The 14254-nt window shown below is 36.7% G+C and overlaps 2 protein-coding genes across 8 annotated transcripts in view; one reads left to right on the forward strand and one right to left on the reverse strand.

Annotated features, from left to right (window-relative positions):
* Window positions 1-12008, forward strand: part of ORC4 (origin recognition complex subunit 4) — a 58317-nt gene extending 46309 nt beyond the window's left edge. For all 6 annotated transcript variants that reach the window (XM_055123583.1, XM_055123578.1, XM_055123571.1 and 3 more), the window contains 4 exons: window positions 3216-3324; window positions 4854-4949; window positions 5281-5348; window positions 7177-12008. In XM_055123583.1, the coding sequence (XP_054979558.1) occupies window positions 3216-3324; window positions 4854-4949; window positions 5281-5348; window positions 7177-7365 (462 nt within the window). In that variant the 3' untranslated portion in view covers window positions 7366-12008. The remainder of the gene's footprint in view (window positions 1-3215; window positions 3325-4853; window positions 4950-5280; window positions 5349-7176) is intronic.
* A 1193-nt stretch (window positions 12009-13201) lies between these two features.
* Window positions 13202-14254, reverse strand: part of ACVR2A (activin A receptor type 2A) — a 94367-nt gene continuing 93314 nt past the window's right edge. For both annotated transcript variants that reach the window (XM_055123506.1, XM_055123455.1), the window contains one exon: window positions 13202-13864. In XM_055123506.1, the coding sequence (XP_054979481.1) occupies window positions 13670-13864 (195 nt within the window). In that variant the 3' untranslated portion in view covers window positions 13202-13669. The remainder of the gene's footprint in view (window positions 13865-14254) is intronic.

Below are 14254 nucleotides of genomic sequence, written 5' to 3' on the forward strand. Positions count from 1 at the left end.
CCTGCCAGCAATCAAAAGCAAGCACCCAAACACACTGTATCTTTCCACCCCATTTTAAAAGGTGTCGTTTACTGATTATCCCATGACAGTGTAACATACTGTCATAGTAACACTCGCTAATGTTTTCAGTATTTGTAATCTTATTATATTTTACCCTGGGGAACTTTTATCCTCTGTGTGTGTCTGTGTGAGTGTCTGTGTGTGTAGCAAAGCAATTTTAATTGAAACTTAGAAAGATGTGAGGGGAGAAAAAGAGATAAACATGTATGTGCTCAAGAGAACAATGCTTCTCCAGGGTAGAAAAAGCAAAGAGACATAGCTACGCAAGCACAATAATGTGTTCAAAGGCTTGAAAAGCAAGCTTTTTCTTTTCTTCGAAGAAACTGAGGCTCCTTAAGGTTAACTATTTCAGCTCACCCAGTTACTAGACCCAGCACTGGCTTGTTTCTGACTTTACATTGGTTTTGCGATTGATTTTTTTTTTTCCATTCTTATTTTTGCTGAGGAAAGTTAAGAATTTTGTCTATTTTTTTCCTCTTGTTAACATTATCGCCCTTCCATTCATCGAAAGTACACTGCAGTTTGTAGCAGTATCTCTTCATCATGAAGAAGTTTTGAGAATAAGAATTAGTAGAATAGGAATTTTATTTACTAAAATTAGACTTTATTCACTAACTTGTGAAATATAGAAAATAAATACCCACACTTCATTTTTCTAGAATATCCTGCCTTCAAATGTGAACATTATGGTAGTTTTCCATTTGGCAGGGGGGATGAGAATATACCAAGGGATCACTCCTGATGGAGCTGGGCAATCATCTGCAGTGCCAGGACCAAACCAGGTCAGCTGCATACAAGGCAAGCACCCTACCCACTATATTTTACTCCAGTCATAGATTTCTAATCAAGTTAATATCCTAATTTTGCTTTGAATTATCTTAATTAAATAGTAATAGAACAGAGGAAAAGGCTTGACTGAGATTAGATCTAGTTTACACAATTGAAAAAAAAAAACTGTCCAGAAAGATGGTATAGTGACCAAGGTTCAATCACACTTATGTCCTCTGAGCACCACCACAAGTGAAACATGAGCATGGAGCCTTAAAGAAGCCCTTTGTAACTCCAGTATACCCCACCTAGCCCCACCAAAAAAAAAAAAGCAAAGTTTCTTTTGTGTAATCACAAAATAAATAAGTGATCGAGCGGAGGTGGCATGGTCTCTCTTGCCTGCCATGCGAGTTCAATGCCCATGAGCCACTTTCTCATCCCATGTCTCCAATAGACGCATGAAGGAGGGAACAGGGCCACCAAGCTGGTTGGTGATCTGTTGCCATTTATTCCATTCTCCCCACCTGCCTGTTCAGTCTCACTAAGCTCCCCATTCCTGCCTTGTGTCCTGAATGCTAGCCCCTCTGCCCTGCCCCATCTGCCAGCCTTGGTCTAGCGCCAAGCATTGGGGGCAGCAACTACATCCAGGTGAGCACAATCAACATGTGAAAGCCGCCTTTCTGATTAGACAAGGATCTCCTGCAGCTAGGAGATCTGCTCAAGGACAGAATTTTATCTAAGAGTGCCAGCACAGCAGAGCCTGGCAAGCTACCCATGGCATATTCAATATGCCAAAAACAGTAACAAGTCTCACAATGGAGACGTTACTGGTGTCCGCTTGAGCAAATCGATGAACAATGGGATGACAGTGCTACCGTGTTTCTCCTTTCCTTAGTCAAATAACCATTCAAACATTCATCTTAATTCTACTTCTTAATAATATTACTCATTTTGTGTGAACACAGTAAGAAACACATTAAGCTTATAGGGTGGCTCTCCTAGGGACATCTCAGGTTACAGTGCTCAGGCCAAATGAGCCCTTCTTTATCCTAAGCAGGGTTCATGTCCAGTTGTTTTTGGATCATGACAGAATTTGTCCATGACCATGCCTTAACTTATAGTTAAGTATTATGGTGCTTAGCCTGGCCCGTTTTAATGCCAGGGTAGCTCACGGCTTGTCCTGGGTCCATCCAGTCCCTCTTGAAACCCTGCTTTTGAGGTGCTAGAACTAAGGGGAACTGAGGGTTAAGTCAAAAAAAATATGCCCTAGAGTGAATGTTATCCAGAGTCAGTGGACATAGTTACAGAAGCATAGCCATAATTGTCCTCCTGTGTGTATATGAAAAGGGCATTGCTCTGAAGTAAACTGTGCAGAAAGACATAAGGAAGGAGAAAAGCAACATTTCACTTACAAATACAAATCCAGAGATATCTGAGGAATTTGACTTACAAGTCACAGGTACTGCTTAGTGGAAATGAGTGATTAATGAGTGGAGAAAGCAGAGCACAAAGAAGTTAAAGATAGACACAGAGGAGTGGGAGTGCCTCCGGAAGACTGTGAATGGGTGCTATCCAACAAAGCCAAGCTCCCTGCGGCCAGGGAAAAAGGACAAACCACTGTTATCCTACATCTTTTTTTTCTTTTTGGGTCACACCCAGCGATGCTCAGGGATTACTCCCGGCTCTTCACTCAGGAATTACTCCTGGCAGTGCTTGGGGGACCATATGGCATGTCAGAGGATTGAACCCTGGCTGGGGGTATGTTTTCCAAAAAACTGCATGGAACATGGGTACACTGAGAAATTGTTTACCTGAATTCGAATTTTAACTGAATGTCATGCATGTTTATGTACTCATTAGCCAATCCTATTCAGATGACTAAATTTAAATGTTAGGGAAATTACAAATCATCAGATACAGGAGTTCTGTTGTTAAAAAGATAGCTACATGAAGAATGGATATGCTTTCAATGAGATGTGTTTCTAGATGTGATTTTGGTTTCTTCTTTTCTATTTAATACAACGAATATGAGTTACTTTCATTTACCTGTCACTTAACAATGACCTGAAATGGTTAGTTGGGTTATAGAGATTTCCTTTTTTTTTTGTTTGTTTTTAGGACTTTATATGTCTTCTCATTTGTATTTGGTCTCTTACTCCTTGAAAAATTTTTCTTCACAGGAGTTAATTCTAGGGGAAATTGATAGGAAAACATCAAGAACTATAATCCTTTACTGTCACATAGGAATTTAAATATTGTATTTTAATAGTTAAATACGAGATACTTTCAGTGTTTACTACCCCTTAGAAACTTTTAATATTTTATTCATTGGTCTCTCAAAAATGCCCAACGAATATGTGATTATTTTTCTGATATGCACTTCCCAGATGCTTGCTTTAAATCGTGTGACAGTCTCGTGCCCATTTATGACTGCAGCAGATCTAATGGAAGCACACCAGTTGTGTAGCATGGACTCTAAAGCAAATATTGTACATGGTGAGATTTCTACTTGATTAGTATCATTTTCATTATGTTTGAATTTTTTGGTAATGAAATGATTTTCAAAATTACAACATCAGGCATGGTACTATATTATAAATAAAATAGCCCTTTAAAAAATTGCTCCCACTTAAATTGAAAGAAACTTTATCCTCTTAAAAAATGCTACCTGCCAGTCCACATTGGAAACCCAGCTAAGACTATTACTAGCATTATCATTGTACCAGATGCTACTAAAGAACTAATTTTTAACCAATTGAGTTTCTCTATTCCTTTTTGAGAAGTTTTGACTGGTCTTTCCAGGAAAAAAAAAAAAGTAAATAGATGTAATTTCCAGAGATCTAGGAATTCACTGGGTAATCAAGTGCCTAGGTGATTTAAAGTCATACAGTGGTTGTAACCTAGTTTCCTGTTAACTGTTCTGCGCATGGTTATTTCCGATAATTTTGGAACCATTGTAATGTTTCTGTAAGTTTGGGCAGGTTCTGATTTTGCAGATAAGTAAAACTTTGCCAAGAAAGGTTTAGTAACTCACGCAAGGTGATCAAGACCATGGCTTCTGAAGCTTTTTCACTCGCAATCCCCTTTGACCTAAGAAATGTAACAGTGGTGAGAGCATTCTTTGCTTGGTTTTGAAGTTTTGGTCACTGTACCTGCATTAATTTTTTAACTGTTGCCGAGTTCTTCATGATCCCCTTTTGCTCAGGGGTTGAGACCCAATTTAAGAATCTAGCATAAAGATAACAGTAACTCGAGGTGGTACCGACACCACTTTCCGCCCAGACAAGACCCCAAGCAGCCCAACACAATCAGCTCCTCCAATCCCGAACTCCCATGATCCCGGAGGCCCGGCACTAACTACTTTCGGCACCCAGTGGCTTCTTGCAGAAATGCCTCTAGACTGTGAACTAAGCTACAGCCCCATGCCATCCTGGGAGGGGAAAGGTTTTCTCTCTCAGCCTTTCCCCAGCGGCACAGCGACCGCCATCTTTTAGAGCCCACTAAACTGGTACGAGTTTGCAGAGACATGACTTCTGGCAGAAATTTCTCTGGATTTAACCAAAATACCAGAAATCCAAAACCGCACAGCTGCCATTGCAGCCGCGTGACCTCATATGCTCTTCATTCTCAGCAGTGGAAAACAAATTATCAAATGAGGCCTTTTCGGCAGATCTGATTGTTGGGGGAAATTCCAAATAATAATAGTTTTCTGTTGAAAGTAATCAAAGTAAAGAGAGTAAAGTGAAAATCATCTGCCACACAGACAGGGTGGGGGGTATACGGGGGTTCTTGGTGGTGGAACATGTGTACTGGTGAAGGGATGGTTGTTTGATCATTGTATGACAAAGACTTAAACCTGAAAGCTTTATAACTTTTGTCATGGTGATCACCAACTGAAACAAACATATTTGAACCTGTGTATGATCTTGCCTTCCCCACCTTAGGCTTTACCATTCTGTTGGAGAACAGTTGTTTAAGTTTTACATACCGTTAAATACAACTGATTTATTTCTCTTTCCCTATAGGTCTCTCTGTCTTGGAAATCTGTCTTATAATAGCAATGAAACATTTAAATGACATCTATGAAGAGGAGCCCTTTAATTTTCAAATGGTCTATAATGGTAAGAGGAGGCTTTGGTAGTTCCTGATTTTACCTAGTTACTTTAATATTAATATTATTAGTATCGGGCTGGAGCGATAGCACAGCAATTGGGCTTTAGCCTTTCACGCGGCCAACCCCTGTTCGATTCCTCCGCCCCTCTCGGAGAGCCTGGAAAGCTACTGAGAGTATGAAGCCTGCACGGCAGAGCCTGGCAAGCTACCTGTGCGTATTGGATATGCCAAAAACAGTAACAATAAGTCTCTGAATGAGAGATGTTACTGGTGCCCACTCAAACAAATCGATGAGCAACGGGATAACAGTGATTAATATTGTCATTGCTTTCTGTCCAGAGTTCCAGAAGTTTGTTCAAAGGAAGGCCCATTCTGTTTATAATTTTGAGAAACCTGTTGTTATGAAGGTAAGTTTTCATTTTTTCCTGAAACTATATTTTTACATAAAACTCATATAGTACTTTCATTAATTTTGAAATATTGGTCATTTTTCATGTGAATTTTCTTTCAGAAAATTAATCTAAAAATGTTTAATCCTGAAGCAGCCAAAATCAGTCTGTGGAGCTGTACTGCCCTCTACTGTCTATTATTACCAATGACATTCTGAAAAGTCTTCAATAAATGCTTAACTAGTTAAATAAAACCAGTATCGCTTTACAGCCAAAGGGTTGATAAGCTTGTAATTTCAGCAGAAAAAAAAAAAAACCCATAAAAGAACAGAGTAGAAATCCCATTAGTGGGCAGGCAGGGAAGACAGAAAGCTTAGGGCTTGATGAGGCATAAGTACTTAAATAATATCTATACATCATCCAGTAGAAATGTGAATCAGATAGTGTACTTACTAATTTCCTGGTAGCAACATAAAAAGATGGAGTTAGCCTTAATATATAACCTACTATACTGAAAATCTATCTGTAGGGAAAATTTTTAATGATACTGTGTTCAGACTTTGCAATCCTATGCCTTACCTGGAGTGATGGTATAGCAAGTGGGGCACTTACCTTGTATGCAGCCAGGGAGGGTTAGATACCCTGCCCCACCTAGTATGGCCCAAAAAACAAATACAAATGCAAAAATAATAATAACAATCATAAAAATAATAGTAATCATCCCCATATTTTTAAAGCACATCTTAAATCACCAGTCACTGGAAATATCTGCTCTTTAGAGCCCATAACATTTTTAGCTAAAGTACATTTGCAATTGAATTACTCTACTTAAAAATTTTTAAATTTCTTATTCATTGGCTTTCACACACTTAGTGTTTAAAGTTTCTGAAATTCAAATTAAAGGCTGTAGCTATCTTACTGAACGGTGGGTAACCCTAGAGGACTTTATGAGAAGAAATTTTTTTTTCACCATCAGTTAAAAATTTATTCATGGTTAGGTTCTAGCACCATTCCATGCACCAATGTCCTCAGTTCCCCTCCTACCCCTCAGCCTGTCTCTGAACATCTTTTCCTTTTAAAACAGTGGATCCTTAAGTCCTTTAGCATCCCTTATAATCTCTAGCAGTCAGAATTCATTTCTGTTTCTAAAACGGGGAAAAGTATTTAGTACTTAACTTATAGTTTGGTTTCATCTCATTCTTGAAGTTATCATTGTTTATGGTAGTTTTATATTAGAAAGGGTTACTTGAGCCTTTAAACTCTTATCAGTAATTTCATTTGTAATCAACCTGGCTCTATGGGCTTATAGGTTGGAGCTTGGGAACAGATCTCTATCCTGAGGTGCTTGAGGCCCATGTGGTGCCAGGGATCAAACTTGGGGCCTCACAAGTTAGATTTCTTCTACCTTGAGCTGCCTCTCTGGATTTACATTTTAATTAAACATTTCACTGGCAAGAGTATTTAGTCGGCTCCATTGTATTTAACCCTAAGGCCCATAACCTCTGGTATTTTCTCATTTTCAAAATGAGTATTGGAGCTATTTCATCAATAAATTTTCTAGTTCACAAAGAAGATATTCTGAAATTGTTTTCCACAATGAGACTCTGAGACAATATAAAGCTTAGGAATCTGTTTCAGTGTATCAGTAGTATCAGTTCATTGGCACTGTCTTAATTGTTATATGCAACTTTTATAAGGTCACTGAAAATTTGTATGCCTTAATGATTTATATTAACTTTTATCTACTGGCATTCTATTCCACAGCTGACTAAAATTCTACTTTGAGTTTACTTTATTACTTTAAATTCACCCTCTCCAACCTAAAGATATTTCTTTCATCTTTCAGGCATTTGAACACTTACAACAATTGGAATTAATAAAGCCCATGGAAAGAACATCAGTAAATGCACAGAAGGAGTACCAGCTGATGAAGCTTCTTTTGGACAATACTCAAATCATGAATGCTTTGCAGAAATATCCTAACTGCCCTACAGATGTTAGGCAGTGGGCAACATCTTCTCTAAGCTGGTTATGAATGTAACCAGTACCTTCAAATACAGAGTTTTGGTCAGAACAAAAGACTGTCCTTTAACATGTTAATTCCATTTTCTTATATTTATAAATATGTATTTTTGTATTTATGGGTTTCTGTTATACATTTAGAATAATTGTTGTTTTACCTTTGGGTTATGCGTAGTTACATGATTTATAAATACAGTGAATTAGGTTATATTAAAAAAAATAAGAATTGTCTTAAACTTTATGCTCCTTTAGTTAGTGGAGTATTTATATGGTGGTACTCTTGAAGAATTCATGTCAGTCCAGCACAAAAAAAAGGAGTAATGTTAAGAATTGAATTATATAAATTCAATTAATTAATTCAATTAATTACTTAATTAATTCAATTCAATTACTTTGGCTTATAAATTTCAAATGTACCTCAAAGCTAGATCTTCTGGTTACATAGACTGACCCATTTAGCCAGAAATGACTCACATGAAGAAACAAGCAAAAAAATTGAAATGATTCCTTCTAGATTTCTCAAAATGTGATGCATGCCAAGCTACCCAAGAATCTCCTGTATGGTCTTTTTAATTTTTTTTTAATGTAGCTAATTATGCTCATTTTGGCCAAACTAAATCAGAATTCACCCAAACAAGCCCTTTATGAAATTCTTGGAATATAACTACTACAAATAATGTGAAGTGTTTGGCAATGTTAACTAAGTAAATAGTATTAAGTAATTCTGAGATGGATATAAGGCTAAATAGCATTATTGCAGTTTCAATCCTCTTAACTTTCTAGGGCCCTGCGATATCTATGTACTCTTATTTACAAGTGAGAAAATAGATTCATTTAAAAATGATTGTCAGGCGCTGGAATTGAACTTGAATTTAATCGACATTAAAAAGCCTGTGCAAGCAATAGGCCTTGAGTTTGCGGTCCTGGTGGCCTTCAGCCTCTCCAGGTCCTAGTACATGTCAGAAGGCTTGTGGTCCTCTGAGCACTGCTTGAAGACCCCACCCTCCACCACCACCCCTTCCCACCGTGCCTTTACTTATACTTATCTTTCAACACCTCTATGAAGAGCTAAGTTCAGTAACATGTCCTTTGCCCTTGTTTTAAAGTACTGCTGTAAAAAATGGTTTATCTGTTTAAGAACATGAAAGTAGCTCTTTCAGGTTTTGTAAAGCCATTCTTTTCCTGCCTTCTAAAGTTCTCATCACACTCATTTTACTTGTTCAGCAGTGTCTCATTAAAACTAAGACTTGCAAACTGTTTCTACATAGCAGCCTACACATATTATTTTGCAAAATACTTAATATGGTAGCATCATATCACTGGAAGCAAAGATCTCCACTTGCACTATACAAAAAAATATTCTAGAGGACCAGAGATTGCCCCACAGGCTGTAGTGACTGCTTGGCCGTGCATGGACCCCATCACAGAACATAAGTCAGGAAAGGAGTGGCCTCTGAACACCATGCCGTATGTCCCAAAAGCAAAACAGAAATCTAAGCTGTTCTGGGAAAATACTATCTATCTTAAAGGTGGTGAATGATAGTAAAAGAAATTTTGTCTTCAAAATTCATGTATATACACTGAAAACCTAATAAGCTAGGTTTTTATTTTCAATGAAACAAAAAAGCAAATCAGAAAAAAATGTTAGTAAAGATTATCTGCCCAAAATCGGACACCATTTTTCCTCTTTATCTTTGGGCCACACCTAGCAGTGCTAAGGATTTACTCCTGGATCTGCACTCAGGAATCATCCTGGTAGGTCTCAGACCATACATAGGAGGTGCCTAGAATGAACCTGGGTCATTAGCCTGCAAAGCAAGCATCTTCCTTACCCAAATAGAGCAACCAATGAGCATTTTTGGAGTGCCCCCATCCCAACACCAAGCTGTTTAAACCAGTAAAAATTAAAAGTGGAAAAGAAAAGCCCTAGTGAAAAACATCTGAGTAATACCAACAAATATGGCTTAAATGTTGTTTTGTTTACTGTTGAAGAAAGTTGCTTTTTAAACAGCACAAACGCCTGAACTCCTTCTATCAGATACCCTACTAAAATCAGGATCCTGCTAAGGGGCTATCGAAGTCTTCAAAGGACTGGAGCACACTGCTTTGCATGCAAGAGCCCAAGGTTCCTTCCTCACCACTGTAAGGTCCCACTGTGCCCCCACCAGATGTGGCCCAAAAACAAAAAGTTCCCTTCACACAACGGATTTGTTGGCCTTAACATGCTCTATCATATATACTGATCATGTGCTATTTATTATCAATTTCCTCAGGAACCAGTTCTCTGCAGAATATATTGTGGAAAACTGTAAAAAGACCCCATTTGGTTTGCTTTCTATATGGAAAGGAATGCAGGTTCTTTTGAGACTTAAGTTTAGCCCCTTCACTTTCACTCTAAAAAAAAATTGGAAATTCATTAGTGTCAAACCTGACAGTGTAACAATGGGGGAGCTTTCCCACCGTTTTTCCTATTTTGTTTTAATTACAGGATAAAAGCTTTGCAAAATTAAACATACAAAAAGGCTATTGCCCTCAGTGTGGAAATACCAGGGGTCTTCCCCTCAGTAGACTAGTATAAATTTGGGAACTTAGTTTTTGTCTTATGATGACTATTAGCAGAGACAAATTTTTCTATTGCCATACCAAAAGATACCTAATTCCAGCTAGTCTCCGACTTCCTAAACTGGTAGAATCAAGATACATACTTTAGTGAGACTAGCATCTTCTTAGACATCTCACCATTTTGCAAATCTTACAAAGTATATAAGCCTCATCATAAGTTAACAAAGCTAATACTCCCGTCTTGAAGAACATATAGCTAAAGAATAAAACTGCATATGCAAATCATTCCATATTCATTTTTTTATTTAATGGGGATGGAATGGGGATACCATACATTTTCTTTGTACAATATTTAACAATCACTTACCCAAGGTGGGGTTTTAATGGGGCTTTTTTTTTTTAGCTTTTTGTTAAATACTTGCAGAAAAAATAGCAAGTACAATTTGACAGTAGTACAACAACCTGTGCCCAAAACACTGACAAGAAATACAGAATAAAGCTAAAATAATTGCTTACCAATATTTTGAGAGGTAACAAATAGGATATGGGTTGAGACTGCATAAAAAATGTACTGCTGGTTGAGTATCTGAGGTAAATGATGTTCAATAAAAATGCTACTTGTATCATTTTGCCCATAAATCAGTAAATAATTTTATGCACATTATATACCAAATATTCCTAAAAAGTAATTTTTCAAAAAGGTAAAAAAGAGAAATTGGAAAATATCTGTGGTGAAGCTTTTTTTTAAAACAGTAATCAGTATTCCACTAAACTATCATCTGGCCAGAGTTTTCCCTTACTTACTTAGGGATGGGGAAAATGGAGAGGAGATTCTTTTTTTAGTTTCATGATACATGGTTCTATTTTTAAATTCCAAACTTGTTGGCTGCTTTTCCTGATTGTATTTTCAGAACATTACCATGAAAGATAGTGCAAGTTCATGGACCAACAATTGTGAGGCACAGTCTCTGTTCTGGAATTCACAAGGTACCTGTAATAAACATTCAAACAAGAATCACACATCACATGCTAAAAACTTCCTAGCATCTAAAATACATACAAGAGCTGTGCAGGGCATAGACTTCGAATAAAGCCAAACACTGGTTACTCCATCAGTCCTATGGCAGTTGGTCATAAAATGTTCCTTACATGGAGATCTGGGCAAGGTAAAGAATGTGAGTTAGAGCAGCAGTTCTGATGGGTATCAGAAAGGCAAATACAAGACAAGTCATAAGAAGCACCATACACATGAGGAAAAAAGTATTGGGGTCTTGGGTTTACCCCCAAACAAGAGCCATCATTTTTCCCGTTCTTTGATCTTTCTTTTTTTTCACTATCCCTAGCTCAAACTTTTATCTTGCCCACCCTGCACTGACTGTAAACCAAACATGAAAATGCCCTGCAAAAGAAAGTTTTAACAAGACTAGGTATCAGGACAGGTAGTCACTGGAACATTCTTACTTGACTGCTTATAAAAGTATTTTTATATTAATATAGTTCTCAAAAGGATACAGGCTTTTAAAATTGGTTAGCTAGAGTTAAGTACAATACCCAGGATTTCTAAAAAATTCTTCTATCACGAAGAGAAAACTTTATCTCGTGAATAACTGATTTATAAAATTTCTCTCTAGTGCTCATAAGCCAAACATTCATCACAATATTCCTTGGTTTTGATTTGATTTTAACTTAAAATAACAGGGTCAAATGTTTAAAAACAGGTAGATAATAGTCTTCAGGAAATGAATAATTTCCATATATGAACATACCCATTATTTCCCTTTCTTGATTAGTTTCACAATAGAATCAAAACCAAATCAAGAGATTGAGGAGCCAAATACTTTTTAAATAAAGAGGTGAGCTCAATATTGAAATGGCAATTCTTAGGAACAGAAAAAAACCTAAGTATATATGTGATCAAGAATATATGGTTCTGTATGAGTGTGACACACAGAAAACAATGCTATTATTCTCCCTGCTCAGTCTGTTGACCTACATATTATTTATAAATAACATAACTTATTATTCCCAGAGATTAAACTTATATATAAAATGTAGTGTACTGTGTGGTTAAATAATTATTTGAAGATAACACATTCACAGTGAGCTCCTGGTAGTGATGTAAAAAATTATTTCATAAAATTTTATGAACTTTAAAATGACCTGGCAAAAGTACATAATACTGGCTACTTGTTGGTCAGTAATCTCTAGAAATTTAGTGTTTTACTTTGGCCTCTAAATCTGAGAATGAATCCAATTCTATTCTAAAGTAATCTTAGTTCTAAAAAACACTTTGGTACCTACCTACCGTCATTTCCATTTTCTTATCAAGGATGAGGCATTATATAGTCCAAATGTCAGTTAACTGTGGAAACAATTTGCAGGAGGAATCTAGGCTATGTTACCTATATCAACATCGGTTACCTCTAAATGTCATTGCATATTTTACGTTAGAAGTTTAACTTGTTATCCCTGATTTGCTTTAAAGCAGTAACATCTGAAATCTGTGCTTGAGTTTTAAATCTCTATCCTAAAATAATTCCTTACATACCACAGACATCAAATATTACTCTTGACAAGATGGCACCAAGCAGAAATATGATGATAATGTCTCAAAGCAGAGAGTGAGGAATTCTGGGTAATGACACTTCCTGAGGTGATCCTAAAACAGTGATAAAGAATGTCCCACACTGTTTGGTGAAAGGAATACACTACAATTTTACATATATAAATAGGAAAAAAAAAGTAGTTTAAAAGAATAAAAAGAAGAGCTTTCCAGTGTCACAGCTCACTTTAAAAAAATGTAAATCATGCTTTAAATTTTCAAATATTCCCTAAACACAGCACACCTAAAAAAAGACACATAGGTAAGTATGCAATATTTGGGGAACTTGATATAAGATGAAGCTTTAAAACATGGGAAGAGGGTAATGACACCATTTCTTATTTCATTTCAAAAAACAGCACTTTTTTTTCCCTTAAATTACAAGCTAGCACAAGAAAAGCTAAAACACTGCTTTACGAATGGCCACTTACTGTTGGCACTAAGCTTAGCTTAATTATTTTTCTTAAATAACACAGTGAATTTGTAATACCTTGTTACAAAACATGGATAAATTTATTATTCAGATTTTGCTAGTGTTCTCAATTTCATAATCTAGCAACCGTGAACTGAGGTATGCCTTGTTGAGGGAGGTTAGAGTGATGCTTGGAAGCCTCTTTACTGTACCCCACTTTGATGACTGTTTATGTACACAGAACAGCAGCACACTAAACATTCACAAGCTGTGTCATATTGGCATTACAATAGTCATTTATAGAAACACAACAGCAAATGCAATAAAAACAAGTTACCCTTTTTTAAAATCTGAAATGAAAAGTATTTGATTTAAAAAAAAATAGCAGTAGTTCATTTAAGGAATTAGTGTCTTCTGACAGACATTAAGAAATCTGATGTCAGTTTCCAAACACTTGATTAGCCAGGTCCAAAAGATCCTTGTGATTTGGAGAGGGCCACATTCTTCATGTACACTTTTTCCAAAAGTTCATAGTCTGCAACTTCTTAGTTTTGTGTCCTTCACATCAGCTGTAGGCAATGCCAACGTCTCCCAGAGCCACATTTTTTAATGAGGGTCTTCTTTCTGACATGTCCAGGAGACATCCTACTCATTTCACACAAATAAACTGTAAGCAGTTTTGTTAGCTTAGCAGCTCCAGTTCAGAGTTCTGTTTCTCAGTGTGTACACATGGTGCAACCATCATAGACTAGATTCTTTGGGAGGAAAGTCAACATTTGTCACCATTGTGACCACTGTTACAATGTCCTCTGTAGTAATGATATTTGTTAGTCTCTGCATCTGGGTGATCCTTTCCCCTACACACCCAGCTGATAACCTGGCTTCTGCATCGTGATCCCAACACTCTTCTATCGTTTCACAGAGCATTGCCATTCCCTGAAAAGGAAAAATATATTCAAACCACAGCTTTTAGTTGTTGCCCTTGTTACTATCAGGAAACAATAAAATTTCAATAAGAAACAGCTGCTTTTGTGGGTTACTGAAAAACTTTTAATTAACCAAATGATATCATCAACAATCACTTGAACTATACTGTGTACAGTAAAATGAAGAAAAGCACTAAGAATTAGAGTTTTTTCTTTTAACCCCAGAATATCACTGCATGGAACTAACATTTTTAACTCCAAAAAATCACTATTCATAACCCAGGTCATCCCAATATTAAACTCATGAACTAGATTTAAAGCCAAGAGACCAATCCATTTCTGTTTTCTTAGTTATTACCATTTCTACCTTTCAATTAAATAAAAGAGGCATTCTTAAACT

This window comes from Sorex araneus, chromosome 1, assembly GCF_027595985.1.
Source record: "Sorex araneus isolate mSorAra2 chromosome 1, mSorAra2.pri, whole genome shotgun sequence".
In the NCBI taxonomy this organism is placed as follows: Eukaryota; Metazoa; Chordata; class Mammalia; order Eulipotyphla; family Soricidae; genus Sorex; species Sorex araneus.